The following is a 23601-nucleotide window of genomic DNA, read 5'->3' as shown; positions in this document are numbered from 1 at the left end:
AAATCATATATTTATATAAATGTACACATTGTGTATACCTTTATACATACTATATACTCATGTACATATATAAATACATATATTATGCTAGCTGAATATTGCAAACGTCAGTTTATTTCTCAAATTATTATATGGAAACTGTAATATTTTAAATAAAATATTATCATGAATCTTGCTGTTAAAATACTCAATTGGTATTGCTGTGTTAGAAAAGCAAATGCTTTTTGTAAAACTAAAAGTTTTAGTATTTGGGAATAAGCATTTAATAAATTTATTTGCTGTTTATCTGCCCCCTTTTAAAGTATCGTTATTTTAATATAGTATTTCTATGTTCTTAGTTACTGATAAACATCAATTCAAACCAGAACAGATGTTATATAGATTTCGCTATGATGATGGAACATTTTATCCAAGAAATGAGATGCAGGACGTGATTTCAAAGGTAACGACCTCTCCCACAACCTCTCCAATAGTAGAATGCATGTTGTCATTCTTCAGAAGATAAAAGGTAGTTGAGAAACATAAAAGATTTTTCTAGTTTGGAAAATTCTTCGACTATATATACAAGCAAGCCTCTTTATTTATTTTTGGTATTTCAAGAATTCTAACGTTCAATTGTTTTCTCATTCTCTTACCTAATTCTAAATGGTAGTAGTACTGCTGCATCACTCACCAGGTTATATCCATGGAAAACCCTTTTACATGTAGCAACATGTCGTCAAAATACTTGAATTAAAAAAAATACAAATGTGTAAAATAAATGTAATGTCAGTTTTTTGTACAGTTGACAATACTTTGTTGATATATGATGAACAAGTATTATAGATGTATTACTGTATTGGTATATTTTGTTTAATTTATGTTAGAAATTTTATATTTTAAGAAACATAATTTAGAAAAATCTTTGTATATGTGTATGTCACATATGAGGAATTTATAGCACAATTTTAATCCCATTCTTTAATGATTTAAATCATATTATTTTTATGATATATCATGATATTTGAATAATTTTTAAATTGGTTTAGATTTTGTGATGATTCTAAAATATTGACAGTGAATTAATTTGTTACTTCAAGATTTCATTGAAATGTCCCTTGGGTGATCTCACTTGTTGTTGATATATCTCTATTTTACGTAGGGTGTAAGATTATATTGTCGTCTTCATAGCCTTTTTACTCCAGTGATAAGGTGAGTCTGGTTTTTAAGTTCTGGGAAACTTAAATGGAAATATTTGTACTATGTTTTAGGTAAATATTATTCAGCCGGAACTTGTTGGCTTATTTTGTTTTTTTTCACTTTACTTTAAAAGATTATTTTAAGGAATAATTTATTGTAAAATATCCCTACATTTTCTTAAGATTCTAATTATATAGTGTTTTTCACTCTTTATTATGATTTCTAAAATTATTTTGCCATTAGTTCATAGTAAATTATACACTTGAAATAATCCACTTTCAGTTAATATTTAATAAATTATAGTTGATTGATTGGGAGAGGATTTGGAAATACTGTTTACATATTTACCATTGTTATTACTTGTATATTAACTTTCTACATTAAATTGTATAATCAAATATTGAATATGTATTTTATTTTATAATTTTTCTTCTCATAATCCTTTTTCCCAAGAAAAGATTTTGTACTTGGAAATTAAGAATTATTTTGAAGTTAATAAGTATAATTTTATAATTTTATTCTTTATCATGTTTTTCCTTCTGAAGAGGCACACTTGTTTTAAAAGAGGAATCAGGATTAATTTTTAGTTTATCTCTTTAGAAAGGCAATAGAAAACTTTGAGGTTTGTATTATGATTACTAACAGAGTAGATCTTCAGGAAATTGTACTTTTGCAATATACACTGATATAACTTAACTGATAGAATGTTAAACTAATTTGAAATGGTCAGATATTATTTGGAATTTACTGACTAAATCATAGTCCGCAACAAAATATGCCTGTACCGTTTTCAGAATAAATAAAAATGCTTTTCAATCTTGGCTATAAAATCCAAATGTTTAGTGTTTCTGTTTTTCACTTTGGTTTGTAATTCCAAGAAAATGCGAAGCTTAAAAAAATAAAGATTGCAGATATTGCTAAGTATATTGGAATGCCCACTTATACTGCAAAGAGAACACACTGTTTGCAGGTCCTGGAGGAGAAAGCAGGATCTTACCCACAATCCTGAAAGTGCCCTATTTACTTTCACAAGTAGACTTCACAAAGTGGAAAAAGATGAAAAAGAATAAATATTTGTTGACTCTGCCATAATTCTTTCACAGATACCCATAAATATTTTGGATAACTTGATATTAAGTACTTAATAGCAATTGGGTACTTAAATATTCTTTTCTACTAAACTAAGATAAAACAATAATGTTTAATGTACCATGTAACCTTTGTATATGTAGGTTTTATATGGGCAAAAATGTGTTCTGAAAATATATTTTAGTCATATGAGATTTCTTATCAAGAAAGCTGCATCTTTAAGAGCTGATAAGGAATTTTTCTTTGGCTAAAAATGACAATTGTTTTTGAGTTGTCAAGAGAGAATTTATGGGAAAAAACCATAAAACAGAAGGAATGTATGATAGTCAGGCTTTTAATATGTGTGAACTCAGCTTATAAAAAGAAAAGTTACTTAGCATGAAGAGCCGTAGACTTGAATGTGGTCTGTAATAGACTACGCTTTTTCTTCTTACAATGCTTATGGAAACCAAGATGAAATGGGTGATGACGTGTCAGAAACATGGAGATAGATTTAAAGAACAATGAATATAGCTAGTAATTATTAGTCACTTCAAGTCTTTTGCAGTTTAGAATTTTTGACATTTTATAAAGACTGCCACTTTTTCATTTTTTTATGATCCAGGCAGGTCTGGAAAATAAATGAATTATAGGTTTCTGCCCTTGGGTATTCAGTTCTGATCATGAAATTTGGTTGGTATCTAACAGAACTTTGAATGGTTTCTCAGTTCTGGGAAATCTACTGAACGGAGAGTCTGAGGTGGAGAGCCAGTTGATCCTCTTGGTTCTCTGGGGATGTAGTATCACTATGTCCATGATCTAATCAGGCAAAAAGAATAACAGGTTCTCAGTGTGTCTACTTCAGGACAGACCTGCTTGTTTTCCACTAGGGCAGAGCTGTGAGAATGATACTGTAGTGCAAATCCAGCCTTCCTGGAGCATTCAGGAGCAGGAATAAAAGGCATTTCTTTACTCTACAGATTTTGAGATTTTTAGTATAATCTATTGTGATTTAAAGAGAAGAAATTCTATTTTATTATTTTATTAATACGATGTACAGTAAGTTCTCACTTAATGTCATCAATAGGTTCCTGGAACCTGCAACTTTAAGTGAAATGACGTATAATGAAACCAATTTTGCCATAGGCTAATTGACATAAATAAGAGTTAGGTTCCTACAGCATCCAGTATTTCATTTCACTTAAAGTCGCAGTTTCCAAGAACCTATCCACAATGTTACGTGTGGACTTACTATATTTCCAGCTAACATAGCAGTAATAATCTATTTGGATATAAGACAATGTGAAAGAAGAGATGTCCTGTTTTGGTAACATTGTGAGTCTCTTCCCTTGGTATAAGCTGGTGGAGGATTTTTCAGGTGTTCTACATGCATAATAAACTTCTCTTATTTGCATGTAATTTGGGCAATTAACTCAGGTTACAATGGTAAACTTTTCTGTTGCATATTGATACTAAATGAAAATATTTTCTTGTGCTCACCTATCCCCTTGCTTAATTTTTGTTTTTTGTTTGTTTGTTTGTTTTTATTTTTTCCTTTATAGAGATAAAGATTACCATTTAAGGACCTACAAATCTGTGGTCATGGCCAACAAACTGATAGACTGGTTAATTGCACAGGTAAATAGACAAATAGAAGTTGCTGAGTTTCACTTGCTGCTGCTTTAAACTCTGAGTGTGTGAATTAGGACCTTTATTCTTTTTCATCTGTAGCAGGCATTTAAAAAAAGAAGTACATACAGCTAATAGGAAGCAGAGTTAGGATTTGAACCTAGATAATCGATTTTAGAGTCCTCAAACTTCACTTTTGTGTTATCCTGTTTCTCAAAAGGAAGATGTTCCTATTTTTAAAATATCAGATGATCCATCAAAAAACACTAATTTGAGAATCTGAAGAATAGCTATGCTCATTTACTAAAATATTTCTATGTTTTTTACACTTTGTTTTAAAGTATCTGTTTATTAATGCTAGCAAGTTATTCTAATCTCCCTGTGCCTTTTTCCCTTTTAGAAAATAATAGTGTTTTGATAATGAGCTTTAATGTCTGCCTGTGTCCATTTTAAAAAAGAAGGGAATTTATTGTTGTTATTGTTGACCTGCTTCTCAAGATTTAGATGCTGACTGCTAGAATTGAGAAAATGTCATTCGCTTATAAGTAAAACAAATTAGGGCATCCTGTCCATCATAAGAGACATTCAACCATAAATTATTCCAATATTCAAAAATTTAAGTATTGGTATTCAAATATTTAAATGTTTGATCATACTAGATCAACTAGTAAATGATAAAATGTGTTTCACTTATTAAAGAAAAGATGAAGAAAACTGATACCCACTGTAACTGAACTGACTATTTTGGGGGAGAGGATATTGCTTGGTTGAAATGCAAGTCACTATGTTTAGCTATGTGAGTCAATTTCATACACACCTTTACTTTTTCTTAAGGGTGGCTTGCTTTCTTTGTTTCAAGTAGATAATAGTTGATAGTTTGTCATAAAATGTTTATTTTTTGTTTCAGTTGTTAATACTTAATCCACATTTGGTTCATCTGTACACATATATTTTGATAATTTATATTAGTTAATATTATTTTTAGGCTGTTCAAGAACACCTATTTTTATATTTCATAGCACTTACATTTATTACATTTAGAAGTTAAGATTTTAGATGAAACTAAACAATTACCTTTAGATAAAACATCAATTTATATTTTCAGTGGCTTTTCTAGCATCAGAGCCTTTCATAACACTGTGGGCAATGTGTGTCATTCGAATTGATTTTTATATTCATTATTGGAGTTGGACTTTCACATAGAAATTATACAGTTCTAGAATTCATGTGAACTTGTATAATGTGTTGATTATGTGAGAAACTTAAAGAAAATTTATTTGAAGCAAAAACTGATGCTGAGTAAACCTTTAAAGTTCTAGCTCAGGAAATCAAGTATCAACTTTTTTTTTGGCACTTTTACTTTCCAAGGGTTAACATTAGAAGAATATATTAAGGTGCTCAAAAACTACCAAGTTGCCTTTTTTTTCTTTAGACGAGTCTCACTTTGTTGCCTGGGCTGGAGTGCAGTGGCTCAATCTCGGCTCACTGCAACTTTCGCCTCTGGGGTTCAAGCAATTCTCCTGCCTCAGCTTCTCAAGTAGCTGGGATTACAGGTGCGCACTGCTACACCTGGCTAATTTTCGTATTTTCAGTAGAGACAGGGTTTCACTGTGTTGGCCAGGCAGCTCGAACCTCTGACCTCAAGTGATCCACCTGCCTCAGCCTCCCAAAGGGCTCGGATTACAGGTGTGAGCTACCACACCCAGCTGCAATTTTTTTTTCTTCAGTTTTTCTTCATGGTTTATTATGACAATGTCTGCAGAAATTGTACATAATAGAAATTGCATTGGCTGGGACTCACAACCTAGTGTCTGATGCCAGCTCTGCTAGTAACTAGTTATATAAACTTAGACAAGTCACTCAATCTCTATAGATTTTAGTTTTTACAACTGTTCACTGCTTACTGCAATAGCTGTACATGCCGTCTCTTTTCTATCACCGAAACTTTACGATTCTGATATTGTAAAACATCCTAATGTAAGTATCAACATAATCAACTCTGATTGCTTAACTTCTGATTAGGACCACATAGGCTGCCTTGGAAAAGGCAGAAATAGTAATGGAAGGATAAGAGAACAACAAGTTAAAGTTCTTAATCTAACATGAAGAAGAGGTTTTTGTTTGTTTGTTTGTTTGTTTTTTGTTTTTCAAGTAAGGGTCTCTTTCTACCAAGACTCTGAAATGATAGTATTGAATGCCCAGTATGGACCGAGACACTGAATTGATTTGGATGGTTTTAGAACACAGAGTAAAAAAACTGGCTCTACTATGATTGGAGTATATTCTAGAGCCTATAGTTTTTCTCTTATTCTGCAATATATTGTGCGATGTCATCTTGGAAGACAAAATGAGTGTTGTGTTCTTCTGAATACATTTTTCATTCACTGTTGTTGTGCTGCTTCTATTATAGTATAATGGTTTGTAATAAAATACCCTATTTCACAAAGTTAAATTCTTATTTGGCATGTGCAGTAATATACCTTTAAAACATCATTCAATTCCTGTACATTGTGATTTGGGTATGGATCACTCATAGTTCATAATTAAATAATGCCTTGCTTCTTCACATCCATGTGGTCTTACTGTGCTTTTTCTAAATGCTCACCAGGTGCATATGGCACAAGGAGGATTTTAAAAAAGCATAGGAAACCCAGAACATGTTAGGCTATGTTTTTTACACCATTATGTTCAATAATATTAGTCTGGCCAGTGTTTCATTTGAATAATTAATCAAATAAAGCAATCAAATGTCAGTGATTATTAAACAAGCTTTTCTTGTAAGCTTAATGTTCAAGCAAGTGCTTTGATGATAGAATACACAAACAAAGCAGGAAGCAATCATGATTTCTGCCTTGAAGTGATGTTGGTCAATTGGGCTAATTTTCTTGTACCCTCTAAAGCTCTGCTGCAGCGTCATCTCCCCCAAGAAGCCTCGCCAGATCCTCTAGCCTAGGCTCAGGGTCACCTTCTGTGGTCCCAGATCCCCAGGTATATCTGCCTCATTGGGAATATGGATTAAATTGGTTATTAGTAAAGTACTTACCTTTTAATGACCAAATCCTACCCTAGATTTGAATTACCTCAAAGCAGGGAATTATTTTGTGCTTGAGTGGTTTAATATATTTTTTCTATCACTTGGCACAATATGTAGAAAAAATAAGTATCTTTTGAATGAATGCATAAAAATTACAAAACAGCTCGATTTTTGAAGAGGGCCAGATGCAGAGTCTGAAGTTACAGATTATGTGTTTAGTAGTTCTTAGGAGGATTAGTGAGGGTTGGATTTGTCACAGCATGAGGTAGGACCCTTATTTTGCTCCGTTATAGACAGGTAGAATGTGAGTGAGTGGAGGGTAAAGAGAAGGGCATTGCAGCTATGAACAATTACATGAGTGAAAGGAGGAGAAGAATGAGCACAGACTTCAGGCAACAGCAGGGAGGCCAAGTTGCCTACAGCAAGAGGTATGGTATTGAGCTTTGGAGAGTGAAGCTGGAAAGATAGCATAAAACCAAGATATGGAAAGTTTTAAAAGCCCAACAGAGAATTTTGATACATTATGATTCTAAAAGAACAGTCTGTTTAGTTTTGGAACCGAGTTTCTGTGTAAGAAAGTTTAATTCTGGCCAGGCACAGTGGTTCATGCCTGTAATCCCAGCACTTTGGGAGGTTGAGGTGAGTGGATCACCTGAGGTTAGGAGTTCGAGACCAGCCTGGCCGACATGATGAAAGCCCGTCTCTACTAAAAATACAAAAATTAGCCGGGTGTGGTGGCATGCGCCTGCAGTCTCAGCTACTCGGGAGGCTGAGGTGGGAGAATCGCTTGTCTAAGTTTATATAACTAGTTACTAGCAGAGCTGGCATCAGACACTAGGTTGTGTGAGAATCGCTTGAACCGGGGAGGCGGACGTTGCAGTGAGCTGAGACAAGTCACTCAATCTCTATAGATTTTAGAGTGAGACTCCATCTTAAAAAAAAATAGTTTAATTGTTAGAAAGAGTCCAGAAAAAATTATGGTAATTTAGAAGGGAGAAGAAGAAACACCATATGAAGGTATTGACAGTAGAAATGGAATAGAAGCCAGAGAGGAGAGAGTAGATTTGGTAACATACCTAAGTGCTAAAAGATAGGACTGGGGAAAAATGAGATAATATGTGAGAAAAAAGCTGCTTGAACTGTAACAATACAACTCTAAGGTCACACACACACACACACACACACACACACACACACACACATGCATGTTCATATCCATGGATCCATACTTAAAGGCATAAAATAGGTGTTTTCTCAATGAAAACCAAAAGAAAAAGGTTGCTTTGGGCTCTTTTGTTGGATTCAGTTAAATGATCTGATTTTTTTTTGGCAAAATAATGAAAGAGAAACTTGTATTTGCTAGCTCAGCCAAACGATTTACTTGTAAGGTCTTACAAGTCATCGTAGATTAATAGGTTTCTTCAGGGGTCCTCACAGGGCAAGGCCATTTGGTGGAATGGAATAGTTAGTGACTGAGGTCATACATAATGATTGTTTAATTAGAGTGTTGTCAATTTACAGGATATTTCCCTGTTGCATAATTGGAATATAAAATCTAAGAAATCTAATCTAAGAAATAACAGGCATCATTTATGGTAGCAATAAACTTTTGTTACATAGTTTTGTGTATAATAAAGTATGTTTGTTTCTCAAGAAATATTAAATCTTTGTTTTACTTAATGCCAAAAGAAAATGTTTTCGTAGTCAACTGAATGTTTTGTAACAATTAGATGCATTCTGTCTTATAAAGCAATGCATGCTTTATAAGCGAAGCTTTGTCTGAATTTGGTGCTGGGAATGTTAAATGGAGCAAAGCTGCCACAAAGCCTTTCGTTGCCTATTAACTCCCACAGTGCTTTTTTGGTTAACAGGGAGATTGCCGCACCAGAGAAGAGGCAATGATATTTGGCGTTGGACTCTGTGACAATGGATTTATGCACCATGGTAGGGATTTTTTACCCTGGGAGCTTACAGATGTATTTCATCACGTTCGTTCTTAGGATACTGCAACACCCCGCGCTGCAGTGAGGTCATTTAGGGATGAGCCAGCAAGACTGTCTGGGTCTTGCCATGGGTTCAGGTTGGGTCACCACAACGGCATTCAGTTTTACTGCTGGTGCCATTCCTATGTCTAATTGCTGTTACCTACCAATTGCCATGACTACTATCCTATTTTTCTAGCCTATGCTGATTCTAGAAGAACAATGGCTTGAGCTAGAAGTTTTTCTGTTTTGTCTTGTTTTTAAGCTCATAAACCTCTTTGAGACTATTTCAGATTAGACTTATGGTTTTATTTTGAATGCCAGTATATATTAGAATGAATAAATGACAGCATATGTGGTTGACTATTTACTGTTATTTTTAAGAAAAATGTTTTTAAAATTACCTCAGAGAACAAAATTATAGATCTCTAGGAAAAAATTATTTTTGATCATTAAATGTTAATTTTTTTTCTTGTTTGATGATTTCAAGTAAGTCACCACAAAACCTCTTTCTACTGTGCCCTGGGATGACTTCAAGTAAGTCATCAAACAAGAATTTTTAAATAAAGTTCTTAGATTTATCAGGGTAATGATAGTAAGCTTTTCCTGTTTGTAACATCATATAGAATCCATAAACCCAAACAGTAGTCTCTCTCTTTTTATTTATTTATTTATTTTTTGAGACAGGGTCTCACTCTGTCACCCAGGCTAGAGTGCAGTGGCATGATCTCAGCTCACCACAACCTTTGCCTCGTGGGTTGAAGCGATTCTCCCACCTCAGCCTCCGGAGTAGCTGGGACTACAGGTGCATGCCACCACGTCTAACTAACTTTTGCTTTTCTTGGTAGAGATGGAGTTTCACCAAGCTAGGCTGATCTCGAACTCCTGACCTCAAGTAATTTGCCTGTCCCAGCCTCCCAAAGTGCTGGGATTATAGGCGTGAGCCACTATGCCTGGCCTCTTTTTAATTATTAATATAATATCCTTATAAACATATATTTGATAGCACTCATACCTATTTGTCAGTTACTTTCAGAATATCTTTACATTTTTATGAAGAAGGAAGTACAGCAAAGGTTACAGTGATTTTGAGAAGATCCTTGGTTATCATTTTTTTGGGGGAAATTCCATCCAGTTTCCCTATCTCCAGATCACTCTGTGAGTTGTCGTGGAGAAATATTGGTCCTTGAAGAACAAACTATGAATGGAAGAAATTACATCATGTTAGGGGATTAAACCTGTAATATAAAGCTGAAAACCTGCAAAAGTTTCAATTTTTTTTCTTTAAAGTAAAGCACCAACACACAGTAATCTTATCTAAGCGTTTATTATAAAATGTTGAGTTACATCAAAAGTTTTTCATACCAAAGTCTGACAGTAAAGCATGAACAGTGTAGCTCTTACCTGGCTTTATTGATGCCCTATCATGCTCCTTTTAAAAGACAATTTGGTGGAGGGAAACAGCTGTAGCAGAAATATTGTGTGAACTTTGGGAAACTGCTTAGATCATTAAGTCAATCTAAAATAGGTTCTGAGCTAGGCGCAGTGGCTTATGCCTGTAGTCCCAGCACTTCCAGAGGCCAAGGTGGGAGGTATTGCTTGAGCCTAGGAGTTCGAGACCAGCCTGGACAACATAGCAAGATCCCGTCTCTACAAAAATTTAAAATAGTAACAATAAAATAGATTCTCACTTCTGTTGCTAATTATGGCTTCCGTTGTTTTTTAAATTTGTGGTTGATAGTTTCGTTTGTTAACTCAAGTTGCCATCCAGTCTTTCAACCAAAGATCAATAAAGCCATTCATCCAGTCAACAATTATTTGTTGGAGCTCTGTAAAAATAATGAAACCAAATAGCTATCCCTTTTGACTGCTTACTATATGCCAAGTTATTTATATGTATTACCTCATTTTGGTTTTAAGCAACAATATGTAGAAGGTTTTATTGCCCCCACTTTACAGATGAGGAAACTGAAACTCAGAGGGATTAAGTAACTTCCTTATCTCATTTCCAGACCTGGAATTTAAACTCAGGCCTGTCTCATCACAAAACCTAACTTTTTCTGCTGTGCCCTGGGATCACTTTCTTTTAGTCTCTGGCTTAATGAATCAACCTTCAAGGTATTAAGGACAGACAAATAAGAAATAGAGAACTTTTTTTTTTGTAAAGTATTTTGACAGCTGTCAGGATCTCACTGAATACAAATTCTTCATATCAGTATTTAGCCTTATTTTTTAAAATACTAACAAAACATAAACTTTATTTCATCAGTGCATTCCAAGAATCTTAGGGGATTTGGGGGGAAATGCTAATGTTCAGATAAGGGGGAAGAAACAGACCTTTCTAGAAATAAGGTTATTTGAGAATATTGCTTTTAAACAGAAAAGAAACAGGAATTCGTGGAAACTAAAATCACATTTCACCCAGAAGGCATATTTCTGGTTTGAAGTATTGGGACAAAAGTGAACACAATGGGAGTTGTTCACACACAGAAGGCAACACTTAACCCATTTGAATTTTCCCATAATTGTGTGGGATATTAAAAACATGCTTAAAGTGTTTACTACAAATTGAAAACACCATAAATTTCTATGTTTTGGAGGCATGCATTTTTGGATTCATTATAATCTTTTATTTAAATTTGGATTTTAATCTGGAAAGCGAAGGACTTGGTTAAATTTTAAAAAGTTAGCCTTAGAAGAAATACTATTTGTTTTAAAAAATTCAAAATCCTGTGGGTAAAAGTAATTGAAAGGAGACATTGGCTCGAAATTATAGAAAGAAAGAGAAAAAAAAAACAAAACCCGGGGCTACTTGTGAATGTAACTAGTCCTAGGAGTATAAAGTTGAGGTTATGGGTGCAGGTATTAATTTGTAAATGTCACTGCTATTGAAAATGAGTGCGATTTTTGAATTAGCTGAAATAATTTGCATCTGTCTTTTTCTGTAGTCCTTGAAAAAAGCGAATTCAAAGATGAACCCCTACTTTTCCGTTTTTTTTCGGATGAGGAAATGGAGGGATCAAATATGAAACATCGACTTATGAAACATGACTTAAAAGTTGTGGAAAATGTTATAGCTAAGTCATTATTGGTAAGTTTATTGATATGTTATATAAGTTTTCTTCTTGATTAGACACTAGCAGAAGACTGCATTAAACATGTTTGACGGTGATGCACATTACTTCGTTCTGTTTGACTTGTAATTTTTTTCATAGTTGCTTTATCAATAATGTTAATATTTTGCATTTCAGATTAAATCCAATGAAGGCAGCTATGGCTTTGGGCTAGAAGACAAAAATAAAGTTCCAATAATAAAGTTGGTAGAAAAGGGATCTAATGCTGAGGTAATGTAAATTAGCGTTTTAATTTAAATTTGTTATCATGACATAAAAATAGAGAAATTCTAAACAAACTGAAATCTGCCTTTAAAGATAATCAGCCTTGAAATTATCTTTATCGAACATAATGTCTCTGGATAATCTTACTCACAGGTTCTACTGAATACCTTTGGGATTAGCAGCAGCTGAGTCCTGTCTGGCTACTCAGGGATAACAGGGGCCGGGAGGTGGTGGGTATTCTATAGCAGCCGTCCCCAACCCTCTTGGTACCAGGGACTGGTTTTGTGGAAGACAATTTTTCCACAGGCGGAGAGTGGGGGATGGTTTTGGGATGAAACTGTACCACCTCAGATCATCAGGCATTAGAGTGTCATAAGGTGTGGTCAACATCGATCCCCCGCATGCTCGGTTCACAGTTGGGTTCGCGCTCCTATGAGAATGTAATGCCACAGCTGACCTGACAGGAGGTGGAGCTCAGGGTTTGTGCTCACTTGCCCGCCACTCACCTCCTTTTGTGCGTCTGGTTCCTGTCAGGCCTTGGACCCATACTGGTCCGCAGCCTAGGATTGGGGACCCCTGTTCTAGAGTCCTTCAACTGTGAACTTCCTGACCTTCTGGGAGGCCAAGTGGCTCATTCTTTGTCCCTGGAGCTTCACTAATCACAGACTCCAACCTGGAGCCCCGTGGAGACTGCATAGCGTAGCACTGTATTATGCACGGCAGATGGTTCTTCCTTTCTGTCAAGAGCCGTGTCTTCTGTTTTCCCATCACCGTTGATGGTGTTTTATATGAGTATAACTTTCATCACCAAAGGACATGCTTTAACTATTTTCTCATTGGATTAATGCTCCTGATGTTCTCTCACTTCATCAGCCTTTTTGAGACAAAGTCTCCCTCTGTTGCCCAGGCTAGAGTCCAGTGGCATGATCTCGGCTCACTGCAACCTCTGCCTTCCGGGTTCAAGTGATTCTCCTGCCTCAGCCTCCAGAGTAGCTGGGATTACAGGCCCGTGCCACCAGGCCCAGCTGATTTTTTTTTTTTTTTTTTTAATAGAGACAAGTTTTACCATGTTGGCCAGGCTGGTCTCGAACTCCTGACCTTAAGTGATCTGCCCACCTCAGCCTCCCAAAGTTCTGGGATTACAGGCATGAGACACTGCACCCAGCAACTTTACCAGCCTTTCAAACAAAAAAAACTTCTGATCATTTATTCATTCATTCATTCGTTTAGAAGTATTTATTTAGTGCCTGTTATATACTCAGCAGTGTTCCAGGCTCTGGGAATACAGCAACAAACAAGACACAAAATCCCCCACCCTCATAGGCCCTACTTTTCAGTGCTATAGCCCAAATGTATCTAGTTTAAAGTATCCTCACCTTGGTGCCCCTGGTTGGAAGATACTTAATCCTCAAGCAAACTTCTCAATATTTAGATCTTTAATGAATATGAAAATTAACAAAATATGGTATTTACCTTTGAACTTGTTTAAAGTTAGTGGTAAACTGTCACCCATCCTCCTATCTGCTAATGCCCAAGGTCTCTGTTTTATCAAAACACAGGTTCATGCAAGACAAAACTTTCTGTACAGCACACTAATTTCAAACAAAATAACTCTGATCAACGTATGCACTGTTAGTGGACCTGGCCAACGAATGACCATTTTTAGTAATTGTCTATGAGAAGGAAATAGTTTCTCCCAGGCATTTTCAGAGGATGGTCTTAGAGCACAGCTGCATCTGATTACGCCACTAATAAAATGCCCTCTCTCAGGCTTTCATCATTTAGCTGACAGTCAAAACAGCGGTAGTTTATAGGCAGTAAGGCTGGTTGAGAAGTGCATGCTGGTTGGCGTGGAGGGATAATATCTTCCTTGTCCTCTTTTCAGCAGCTTGCACTGTTGACAACTCTATGCTGGTTGGAGCTCTCTTCTTTGGATTCCAGGCTCCCTCTGTCTCCTGCACTGGAGCCGCTTGAGCTATGTCAGGCTAGAGATGCATATTTGGGTGTCATTGATGTAGATACAGAAGTTGACACTTTCTGAGTTAATTGGCTATAGGTGGAAAACACAGTAAAAAAAAATTAACCTTGGATTTGATTATAGTTAAAAGGATGAAATAAGCTAAAGAACAGTAAAATATAACGGAAGAGGGGAGTAGGATGTTAAGTCAGGGAGGGAAATGGGGATAATTTTGGTAAAGTTCTGTGTTCAAATTTAAAACTAGGCCAAAGAGAAGGATAACTGTGTTATCCACAGTTCTGCTTTATGAATTTGTATAAAAACACGGCAGGTGTGTTAAAATGTCAATATCTATAAGCTCTGAAACTTTTCATATTCTAATTTTGTGAAAAACTCAAAATTTCTTATTAAAATATACTTTGACTTATTTTTTGTAATTTCTCTCTTAGATGGCTGGCATGGAAGTCGGGAAAAAGATTTTTGCTATTAATGGTGACCTAGTTTTTATGAGACCTTTCAATGAAGTGGATTGCTTCCTGAAATCGTGTTTAAACAGCAGAAAACCTCTAAGAGTTCTTGTGAGCACAAAGCCAAGAGAGTAAGTTGTATGATTTATGTGTGATTTTTTAAAAGTTATACATAGATAGGTAACACAGAAAAGATAACTAAGTAAATGCTTAGAATTAAGCATCTCATTGCTTGGAACGCTTGAACCTCACCAGTATCACTAATACTGGTTTACGGATGATGGGAGAAGCTACATCGCTTGTGATGCTAACATACTTGTTACTTGAATCATGTAGTTTTAGTGGAAACAATGCTTTTCTTTTGCTGCCCACATTTTCCTGGTCTGGGTTGAATTGGGTCTTACTATGAGTGAAGAAAACTAGTAGAACATTTGAGAATAAAGAACTGTGTTTCTCCATGTTCCGCTATAAGAATTTCTGGTGCTATCAGATGATTGGATACCAGATACCATTTATAATTCAACACTCATAAGAGATGCAAAAAAGACTGAAAGATAATCCATACTTGCATGTGCTTAGTAATTTGTCCATTTCTTTAAAAAATTCTATTAACTATCTACCTATGATTAGAAAAAAAGTTATGTTTATTATAGAAAATGTAGAGAATACAAATGTTTCTAAAGGGAGACTTTTTTTCTTACAATATCACCCATAAATAGCCATTGTTATTCCTTTGAAACTAAGTATTAACTAAAGTTTTTAAAGTATTGGTACACATATATACAATCAGGTACCCACAAAATGAGAGCATGCTCTGTATGCTACTTTTTAATAACATACCATGCATATACTTGCAAGACATGGGCTTTTCTTGTGCAAATCATTTCCATCAATGGTTTAGTATTTCCTTATCATATTTACCTTGAATTGTTTAACCAATTAATTAATTGAGATGATTTGTACAAACTACTTAGCATAATATATCAAAATTATTGTTTAAATTTTACTTGTATCATTTGTCAATCATGATAAGCAACTTCATTAGTTTTAAAGCAAATGAAGTTTAGCACTTCAAAAATAAGATTTTTTAAATTTTAACTACCTATTAAAAGTACATGCAGTATTCTTCCCTGCCTTAAATATATTTTAATATGTAAAAATACATATTTATATGTAATATGTTTATATGTTATATATATTCAGGAATAGCTGGATGTACTTCTGCAGTGTTAAGTATCTTAAGAGTCAAAGTGCAGTGCAGTGGGCTGGGTTCTCCCTAGTGAGTCTCTTCAAGGCAGTGCGAAATCATTAAAGTAGATGCTTTAGCTTCTACCAATAGTTTACCAAGAGGTCTGAAAGAGTGAGCCTGACACTCACTTTTTACTAATGTAGGAAGACGGGGCTAGAGGGCAGGAAAGAAGCACAGCAATGTCTTCCCTCTAAACCTAATTATGGTCTGTTCCTCTCCCTTTATTCAACTCTGTCTAGGAGAAGACTGTCCTGCTTGCCCACCTCCTGACACTTTGAGGGCATTTAAAAGGAAGAAGACAGACTGGAAAGGAATAAGGGAGTAGTATTCAAAGCAATCATTAGGTCCTCCCTAGGGCCCCCTGATTTAACCCTACAAATACTGATCTACTGATCAGAGACATTCCAACAGTTAGAGACTTTGAGGTCATCAACTTCAAAACTGAATAAATAGGAGCAAATCCTCAGTCATAGACTTAGTTGCTAGATGAGCAGAATAGCAATCTATGTCTTCTGACTCTTCTTAGTGTTCGTTGCGCTGTGTCTAGAACTCTAGATTCCAGGTTCAAGCCTCTCTTCCACTACTTGCTAGCTAAGTGTATAACTTCACGTCCTCATCCATAAAATGGGGATAAGAGTACCTGTGCCATGGAACTGCAAAGAATGTTGAATAAAACTAGGTTTGTAAAGAACTTAGTGAAGTATCCAGTACATAGTAAGTACCCAGTGATGTTATATATGATGCTGTTGTCTTCTCATTTTATTATGTTTCATTGCTACTTTATTATATCAAGAGCATATTTTACATTGTATAGCATACTCATTTTTTTGAAGATGGCATACTCATTTTTAAAAAACTTGTTTGAAATAAATGACTTTTCCTTTATGTCCTTATTCTAATGTATGAGTTCTATAAATCACTGTCATATTTTCTTACAATAGCTTCTTGGAATTTAAGTAGTATCCCATTTTGAGGAAAAGGGAAAAATATGAGAGATAAATGCAAAAGAATTTTCTTTTGATTCTAGCTATATTTCATACTTGATAGCATCAAGGGATTTTTCAAAAGACTTTGTAGCAGATAATTTAGTACACTTATTTTCTGTAGGAAATAGAACATCCGTCTTGTATACACGTAATTCTTTTTTAATAGGGAATATAATGTTCTCACCAGGGAAACATGTTTTCTAAAGATCATTTTACTGAGGGGGTTCCAACATTTGGACCAAAATGCATGTCATGGTGTTTTGTACAATTTCGATTAAGGAAAAAATAGTTCTCTTAAAGATTAGAGTCAACCTTCCATAGCAGTGTTAGAAGGATAGAAAAACCTTGCTCAGTAAGATTGAGAGGCCACTGTGAATTACTCAAAATCCAAAAGCAACAATAATTCACCATGGCCTGAAAGTTCTATGTTGTTTCAGCAGAAGTGAACTCTCATTCATAATATATAGAAGCATGAACTTCTTCTGATTTTGTTTCAGGCTCACCAAAATAGGTATTCATTCCCTTTTTCTTTCTTTGGTCAGTTATCTTTCATTTTCAAGTGAAACTTTGACAAACACTGATAACTATGTGTTATTCAAAGGAAATGAATACAGCCCTGTACACCAAAAACTAATTAAGGATAAAGGATACATTAATTCTGTGACCTCGATCCCACATACATACAGATAACTTCATAGTGTATAACCTAATTTATAATAATACTTTCAAGTTTTCCGAGAGCAGGAAATCTTCATTTCTATCCCTGAATGCCTGCCTAGGTTATATTTGAGATTGCAGTGCCACCCTCTCTGCCTTAGGCCTAAATGTAGCCTATGGCTTTCTGAAGTGTTTGAGCCCTTAGTTTTGCTCAAACTCTCCCACAGCAATTTCATAAACTGCAGATAAGTCCTGCTGTATCTACCTTCAGACTCTGTTTAATATGCCCTTGAAGTGCTGCTGACATTTGCTTTATGATTAACTCATCTTTTGGGAAACACTTTTGTTTCTTGGGCATCAAGGGCTATCTATCACAATTTATTGCGTTGTATTCATTTGTTTTTGTTCCTGGCTGCGATATCATACTCGTATTGTTATGATGTTCCCTCGCATCTTGCACTCTCTGCTTTTCATTGTTGCTATCTGATTTCTGGCTTTCTTCAGTGGAGTATCTTATTTATGAGTGCCAAATTGGACACCCCTGACTGGTTTGCCGTGACAGCTTGCTCAAGTTTCCCATCTCTTCATAATCTTTTTTCTTTTTTTAATGTAGATTCATTGGAATGATTTCTTCTCTTATTCAGGTTTGCCTTCTGATGTATTATTCTTTTAAACCTTCATTGCATAAATACTAAAGTGAATCATTTTCTTAAAATATTTTGATACCACGTTTGACAGATCTGTTCTTTATAACTAGCTCTTTGTTGTTCTTTGATAAAGCTCCCAATAGGTAGAAATGTGTTAACTCTGTATTTCTGTTACATTAATTTTTATAAAGAATTTCATAGGTCCCTCATTGTTGTCTTTGTAACAGTAAACTAAGGAGAAAAGTTTCTGTTTATTAAGTACCTGTATAGCTCATAGCACAGTACAGGGCAACTTACCAAGGTTATTTCTTTTTAATTGCCACAGATACCCTGCAAAATAACTTTTAACAATGTTATCTTTCTGTGAAATTTTCTGTGTCAGAGTAGTTAAGGAGCTTATCTAAGTTATCCACCTACAAACTGACTACTTGAAGATTCAAGGCTAGGTTTAAGCAGGTGTGGTGGCTCACACCTGTAATCCCAGCACTTTGGGAGACTGAGGTAGGAGGATCACTTGAGTTCAGTAATTTAAGATGAGCTTGAGCAATGTAGGAGACCCCGTGTTTATGAAAAAAATAAGGTAAAATAACCAAGCATGGTGTCACCTTGTGCCTGTAGTCCCAGCCACTTGGGAGGCTGAGATGCGAGGATCACTGGGACAGAGAGATTGAGGCTGCAGTGAGCAGTAGTGAAGCCACTACACTCCAATGTTCCTTTTTCAGGCTTTACTATGTAACAACTGTGTTCAGTTTAGAAACACTGTATTGCATGAGGTTGGGGACCATGTTTGTCTCCAAGGATTTCTATCCCAACATCTTTCACACCGTAGATCCTCAATGTGTATTTATTGAGAGGTGTAAAGCTGTACACGACGATTATTTCAACCAGTTTTGATTCTTACGCTTCATCTTACCTTATTTTCTGATTGATTTAGGACAGTGAAAATTCCAGATTCAGCTGATGGACTTGGCTTCCAGATCCGAGGATTTGGCCCTTCTGTTGTGCATGCTGTAGGAAGAGGTAGGAAATTCGTCTTGCAGGGAAACAGCTTTCCAGCAGGTTTGGGATGTGCACGATGGAACAGGAATGTGTTTAAAACAGGCAGAACCATGTTGTGATGATTCTCAATTATATTTTCACTGTATTAACTCAATGGTAGCACATTCCAGAAACATTAAAAAAAGAAAAAATTCTAAGCCATATGTATCATTGTTAAAAAATTGATATAAGAATTATGCCTAAATCTCACTTTTCTGCATGCTTCAGTTTATCCAAAGAATATAATAAATTTAAGATTTTCTATTTGTATTTTTCTTGATTTCAAGTAATTGTATTTCTTTGTCAGTAATCCAAAGTTGTGAGTTTTTAGGTTTAAAGTTGATCTGTGGACTTTATAACCTATTGCTATATACTTCCTTCAGGTACTTTTATAAACCGTGGTTAAATCTCATCATAAGATGCATTTTAAATTCAATAATTTTAGTAACTAAAAAGTTATGTTTACACTTATTCTTTTTTGTTTGATTATTGACATCTCTTGTTATCATATGTATTTTTTAAATTTTAAATTGACGCTAGCAATAATTGAAGGAAATAACTGTCAGATCCCACATTGCTAAACATAGTAAGTAACTTGCGCCTATAGCAAGAAGTGTCACTATTAGCATAAGAAGTCATGGGTTTATCTAACGAGACATACATGCTTTTTATTACTAAAGAATGTAAAGTATCTTGATGTGATCACCCAAAATTTTGGCAAGAAAATTTTAAGAGGGCATTTTTATCAGAATCAAATTTATCAAGGACATACTAGCTAGACCTTTATTATATTATAACGTTACTTTCATTATTGTATGTATGATAAAAACATCTGATTTCAGAAAGCTGTCTTTTCTCTCAGATTTCTAAAACATATAGATGGATAGACAGTTAAAACCTTCCCAATAACTCATTAAATATTGTCAAACTAAAATGGGATATTGAGGCACCAAATATCTTCTGCATTTTCATGAAGACAAAAAGGAATAATTCACATTAATAGTGCTATAAAATAGCTTAAAGCCTGAGTGAATCAAGCTGTACCTCTTCCCTTATTACAATGTCATTTAAAGAGCAAGGTTCTATCTTTGGAGCTTGGTGGTGGGGTTGGCCTACGTCTGGTTTCTGTGCTTTTTGCTTCTGAAGAGTAAAAGACAGAAATGCTCAAGTGCTTTCTCTCTCAGATGTGTATGAAATGGAAAGATATTTGGTTATTTTTTGGCACTGTAATTTTGCCACAAGAGAAAGAGATTTCTCGTGTGGGTCACTGCAGTCATGCTTGCCAGCATCCCCAGGCTCCCCTGTCCCCCACCCTCAGCTGCATTCTAGCTACTGCACTTCAGCCTTGGATCAACCTAACCACATCTTCTCTCTTTTTCCCTTGTAGCTAGAAAAAACTGTCATGGTTATTGAATTAGTGTCTCCCAATTGACTGTCTTCTACTGGGCCCGTATTACTACTCAGCATTTTTAAAAATGTGTCCTTGATCAGTTTTTTATGCTCCTCAAAATTGCTTCCTATATCCCAAGATGAACTTGTTCCTATGTTACAGACAAATTCAGCCTTTCAGACAGGAAGCCCTCGGAGTCTTCCATTTATAGCAAGGTTGAGACTCTTAGTCAAGGCAAGGACTTCACAGTTGGCTCTATTCAACTCTCCAATCCTGTCTCTTCCATCCACTCCCATTCTAAGCTCACACAAACAGAACAGCTTGGATGCTTCCAAGTGGCCAGGTGATTTCTTGAAGCAAGGCCATTTTTCAGGCTGTTCTTTCTGCTGATAATTTTCCATTTTCCCCTAAGACTCAATTCAATGCAGAAAGCCACTTAACATTTCTAGGAGTGAATTTTATGGGGATTAAGAAGAAATGCAAAGATATATTCTTGAATGTAAATTATTTTCTTAAAGATGTTTAATAATTTCTTTATGAGAGACATTGGTCACAAAAGAAGTCTCTTCTAATATACTTACAAGTTTATAATCATTTGTATTAATTATTTGCATTGTATTCATTACTTGTATTTATTAATGGTATTTTGTTAATATTGATTTGATCACACTATCAAATAACAATAATTGGAAGGTTGTGAGAAATCTTAGCTCACTGGTTAGGATATGTTACTTTCATATTTAAATCTATATCAATGCAAACAAAATGACAGGATGAGTGATGCTATCTCATTAATTCTGTTCTCTACAAATTCCCGTCTTTCTGACTTTTTGTATATATGTCAAACTCTTATTTTTCTTGGAAAAACCAGTCCAATCATAGTTGCTCATTGACTTGATTTTTCTCTTAAGGATTTTCTTTTTTATGTGCATGTTAAATTGTTGTCATTTTAAAAAACAAAAGTGAATACTATTTGAATATTTAGAAATGTTGTAGAATAAAGGAAGATAAGTAAGGCATATGTTTCTGGTCTTCTCATTTTGCCATTATATATGCATATTTAGAAAGACTGACTAGACATTTGGAAGGAAAAAGAACTGATTAGTATTATAAAAGTCACTTTGCAACATCCCTTCAAACTAATTCTTAGGGAGGTGAGAAATATTCTATTGATCACAGTTTGAAAGTTAAGTTAAAAAGCAGAAAAGTGTTGAGTGGGCATTGCTCTCAGAACCAAGTTTATCAAGATTATACTAGCTAGACTTTGATCATATTTTAAAATTGCTTCCATAATTGTATATATCATACAAATGAATCTTATTCCTGAAATTTGTTTTTGGTTATTTTCTCATTTGTATTTATAGGAACTGTGGCTGCAGCAGCTGGTCTTCACCCTGGACAGTGCATTATCAAGGTGAATGGAATCAATGTCAGTAAAGAGACACATGCCAGTGTCATTGCACACGTTACAGCCTGCAGGAAGTACAGGCGGCCAATGAAGGTAAGTGGCCCTTCGGATAATCTGGATCTGAGTGACTACTTGCATAAAGACCTAAGGGGTGAGGTGGGATAGTGCCAGAGATGTTTGTGGTTTCCAATTTTAAGTTGAAAATTAAACACAGCATTATAAATCTCATAATGATTGCTTTATCTGCATAATTAATTATAATTGATTGTGTTTAAATGGTCACATTTTATTATTACAGTACTGCCATCTGTTTAAAAAGTGGTCTGGGGTATTTTCATTTTCATTGAGATACAAGTTCTATCAAATTGAAATCCAAAGGTTTGAACTGTTTTCTTGGCCCTTGTGATTGCTTTAGAATATGTAATGATCATTGTGTCTGTGTCTGTGTGTATGAACTATAAATACCTATATTCTTTATTAGAAGACTTCTGTGAAAAAGCAAAAATTGTGGGTTTTATAAGGTCCATGATTGATTTTGAGGTATATTTATTTACGTAACTAGATTTAGCTCTTAAAGGAAAATACCAAAATGTATTTAGGTAACTGCATTTAGGTCTTAAAAGAAAATACCGAAATGTACTCGGCGTTATCTAAAATCGTAGAACACTATCCTTTGATCTACAAGTGCCACAAAAAACTAAAATTAGAATCAAATTCATAAGCAAAGCTGTTATGAAGAAAATGTGAGTATTGGCATATAAGAGAAAACTCCTGCAATGTAATTAGCTAGATGCAGGCAGAACTTTACAGGAGAAGCCTTGTATTTTCGTGTCATGCATAATGAAGTACTCATTTCTGGATTGGATTTGAGGATGCGACTATGTCCAAACCTGGAAGATGAATGGCCATTTTCTCATAAGCCAGGGCTGATGGCCTGCAAAATACTGGATCTACATGAAAATAACTGATCAGTTTTACTTAATGAGAAGGTCAGACCTAGCATAGCAAATTGGAAGTTATACATAGGCTCATAGGTTACTCTGGTTGATAGAAGCTTGATAAATATTTGTTGAACTGTATTATTGAATGAATGTTTAAAGTCTCCTCTGAAATGATCAAATCTTTTCTCTTCTACCAGAATGTTAATAAGCAGAGAAATCAATTTGAGTTTCATTTCTTTTTATTTTCCCTGCCTACCCTCTTATAGAGGTGTTGATCAGTGAAATAATTAAAGAAAAGCAATAAATGGGCAGAAAAATCCACTAACATGCTCTCCCAGATATCCATTGCCACAAAATAGACCACTGCAAAACTTAGTGGCTTAAAACAATGATAATTGACTATTTGTCTTGATTCTACCGGGCGGCCGTGGGGTGGTTCCTATGAGGTTACTGATGTGGCTGCATTCTGCTGGGACCCGACTTTTGCTTCCCCTGTTCGTGGCCTCTGTTTCCATGTGGCAGATCACCCTCCAGAGCACCTTTGCATGGCCTCTTTTTCCAGTCTCTAACAGGGTTTTCTTTTCAGTGTGTGTCTGAATTTTAAGAGGGAACATTACAAGTGATAAACGTT

At 35.1% G+C, this 23601-nt stretch overlaps 1 protein-coding gene across 2 annotated transcripts in view; it reads left to right on the top strand.

The window, feature by feature from the left end:
- The window catches only part of PREX2 (phosphatidylinositol-3,4,5-trisphosphate dependent Rac exchange factor 2), a 285220-nt gene that overhangs the window by 116589 nt on the left and 145030 nt on the right, over positions 1–23601 (top strand). For both annotated transcript variants that reach the window (XM_019032811.4, XM_019032810.4), the window contains exons 12-20: positions 339–442; positions 1142–1191; positions 3810–3885; positions 8782–8854; positions 11841–11983; positions 12144–12236; positions 14637–14785; positions 19128–19213; positions 21986–22122. In XM_019032811.4, the coding sequence (XP_018888356.4) occupies positions 339–442; positions 1142–1191; positions 3810–3885; positions 8782–8854; positions 11841–11983; positions 12144–12236; positions 14637–14785; positions 19128–19213; positions 21986–22122 (911 nt within the window). The remainder of the gene's footprint in view (positions 1–338; positions 443–1141; positions 1192–3809; positions 3886–8781; positions 8855–11840; positions 11984–12143; positions 12237–14636; positions 14786–19127; positions 19214–21985; positions 22123–23601) is intronic.

This window comes from Gorilla gorilla, chromosome 7 (genome assembly GCF_029281585.2).
Source record: "Gorilla gorilla gorilla isolate KB3781 chromosome 7, NHGRI_mGorGor1-v2.1_pri, whole genome shotgun sequence".
Lineage (NCBI taxonomy): Eukaryota > Metazoa > Chordata > Mammalia > Primates > Hominidae > Gorilla > Gorilla gorilla.
This window is presented reverse-complemented; position numbering and strand designations above follow the sequence as displayed.